Genomic DNA, 2,447 nt, shown 5'->3' with positions numbered 1-2,447 from the left:
CAGATGCTGAGTGAGTGACAGGCACCACAGATGCTGAGTGAGTGACAGGGACCACAGATGCTGAGTGACAGGCACCATAGATGCTGAGTGAGTGACAGGCACCACAGATGCTGAGTGACAGGCACCACAGATGCTGAGTGACAGGTACCACAGATGCTGAGTGAGTGACAGGGAACACAGATGCTGAGTGACAGGCACCATAGATGCTGAGTGAGTGACAGGCACCACAGATGCTGAGTGAGTGACAGGCACCACTGATGCTGAGTGACAGGCACCACTGATGCTGAGTGACAGGTACCACAGATGCTGAGTGAGTGACAGGGACCACAGATGCTGAGTGACAGGCACCACAGATGCTGACAGAGTTCCTGATTTTCACTCTGGAATCCTGTTGGGCCATGGGAAGCTTGAGGACCAGTTAATGTTTTCACTTCCTAATTCAAACTGCAACAGTGAGCATGCCAGACAGGGTGGAACTTACCTGGTCTTGATGACTTGTAGGATCTGTAAGATTTTAGGCAGTTCAAGCAACCGCAGTGCTCTTAGAAACCTCAAACCTACAAAGCAACCAGGAGAAAGACACCTGAACTCTAATGTGATTGAGAAGCATAAGCTGAGCGTTCCTGAAACACTTCAACATCATATGTTGTAATGTCACCTGAACTCTAATGTGATTGAGAAGCATAAACTGAGCTTTCCTGAAACACTTCAACATCATCTGTTGTAATGTCACAGGTTTAAGGACATGAACATTTTCTAACTACTGTTACCTAGAGCACCTACTTCCATAGTTCCTCATCCATAAAATGAGAACTATAATAGGATACACCTTACAACATTGGAGATCCAATCTTAAACATGTAGAAGCTGGCCTCATATGCAATAAGCACTATTCATTTTACCCAAATCTTCTTTAGAATTTATAGAAAACTTTACATGGGCCCACTAATCTCCTGATTATTCAACTTTTAAGTAATCCTAGTTTTCCTTTTTTGTTGACAACAGCAAGAAATAGAATTGGTGTGTATTGCCGGGTGGTGGTGGCCCACACCTTTAATCCCAGCACTTGGGAGGTAGAGGCAGGAGGATTTCTGAGTTCGAGGCCAGCCTGGTCTACAGAGTGAGTTCCAGGGCAGCTAGGGCTACACAGAGAAACCCTGTCTTGAAAAATATATATACATATATATATATAAATTTACACTAAAACTGATTTTTTAAAAGCCTATGCACTGTTAATACACTCACCTTAAAGATAACATAACTGATGAACAATTCCCATCCCCAGCATATTTGAATATAATGATTGGCACTGAGAAAGCAGGGGAGGCCATTCTTTGAGTCCATATGAGATCCCAGAGTAAGGATCCACAGGGGCTGGAGCCTTGCCCCTCTGGTTGTAGAGATAGTTATTCCATCAACAACTATTAGACACCTGCTGTGTACCATATACATTGCTACATGTGGAGATCAAGAAATTATTTCTGGTCATTCTGGTGGGGTCACATCTGAGCACTCATGAGGCAGAGGCAAGTGGGTCTCCATGAGGTCAAGGCCAGCCAGAGCTATATACTGAGAAGCTATCTCAAAACAAAACAAAACAAAAAAAAATGTTCCTGCAAATGTAGTACAAAACTCTACAGTCAAGAGAACTCTTCGAAATATCAGGGAGGTGTTTAGAAAAATATTCTAAATGAATGTTGAGCAGTTTGAGGTTAAAGCAACATTGGTACTGATTATCGATTGCCACAGCACACTTACCTAGCCAATTACTCTTCAAATAAAAAGAAATAAAGGTTGGTGGGATGGTAAAAATGTCTACAATTGAATTCATCTCCAACCAGAACTTGATCTTGTCTTCAGCTGCCCAAAACTGAAATGGAAACAAGACACCCATATTATATTACCCTTGGGATTCAAAAAAAATTTTTAAGTATGTAAGTATGTTTTGTATGTAGATAAGCTTGCATATTTGAATGCACACTATGTGCAAGCATGGTGCCCATAGAGACCAGAAGAGGGTGCCAGATTGTCTGGAACTGGACTTAAGACAGCTGTGAGCTGTCATGTAGGATAGGGAACTAAATACACAGGTCATCTAGCAAAGCACCAAGTGCTCTTAAATATTGAGCCATTTCTCCATGCCCTTCCTACCATTTTGAATTTTGAAAGGACTGTGAAGGATAATTACTGCTTTGCTATATTCCAGTCATTAACTGAGAATTTTATTGCATGCTACTTAACATACATACAAATATATACATTTGTAAGAATACACAAATGCATACACATTACATAAAGAGATGGTACCTTGGGTTGAGCATGGTGATATACACCTTTAATCCCAGCCCTTGGGAGGCAAATCAGTGGCCTTCCTCTATGCAAAGATAAACAGGCTGAGAAAGAAATTAGGGAAACAACACCCTTCACAATAGTCACAAATAATATAA

At 41.4% G+C, this 2,447-nt stretch overlaps 1 protein-coding gene across 2 annotated transcripts in view; it reads right to left on the bottom strand.

The window, feature by feature from the left end:
• Kcnu1 (potassium calcium-activated channel subfamily U member 1) overlaps positions 1–2,447 on the bottom strand; it is a 98,683-nt gene that overhangs the window by 80,238 nt on the left and 15,998 nt on the right. For both annotated transcript variants that reach the window (XM_031339402.1, XM_031339403.1), the window contains exons 5-6: positions 1,759–1,870; positions 482–557 (exon numbers count right to left, since the gene is read on the bottom strand). In XM_031339402.1, the coding sequence (XP_031195262.1) occupies positions 482–557; positions 1,759–1,870 (188 nt within the window). The remainder of the gene's footprint in view (positions 1–481; positions 558–1,758; positions 1,871–2,447) is intronic.

The sequence above is a fragment of the Mastomys coucha genome, unplaced genomic scaffold (genome assembly GCF_008632895.1).
Source record: "Mastomys coucha isolate ucsf_1 unplaced genomic scaffold, UCSF_Mcou_1 pScaffold22, whole genome shotgun sequence".
Classification (NCBI taxonomy): domain Eukaryota; kingdom Metazoa; phylum Chordata; class Mammalia; order Rodentia; family Muridae; genus Mastomys; species Mastomys coucha.
Note: the sequence above shows the minus strand (reverse complement) of the source record. Positions and strands in the feature narration are given on the sequence as shown.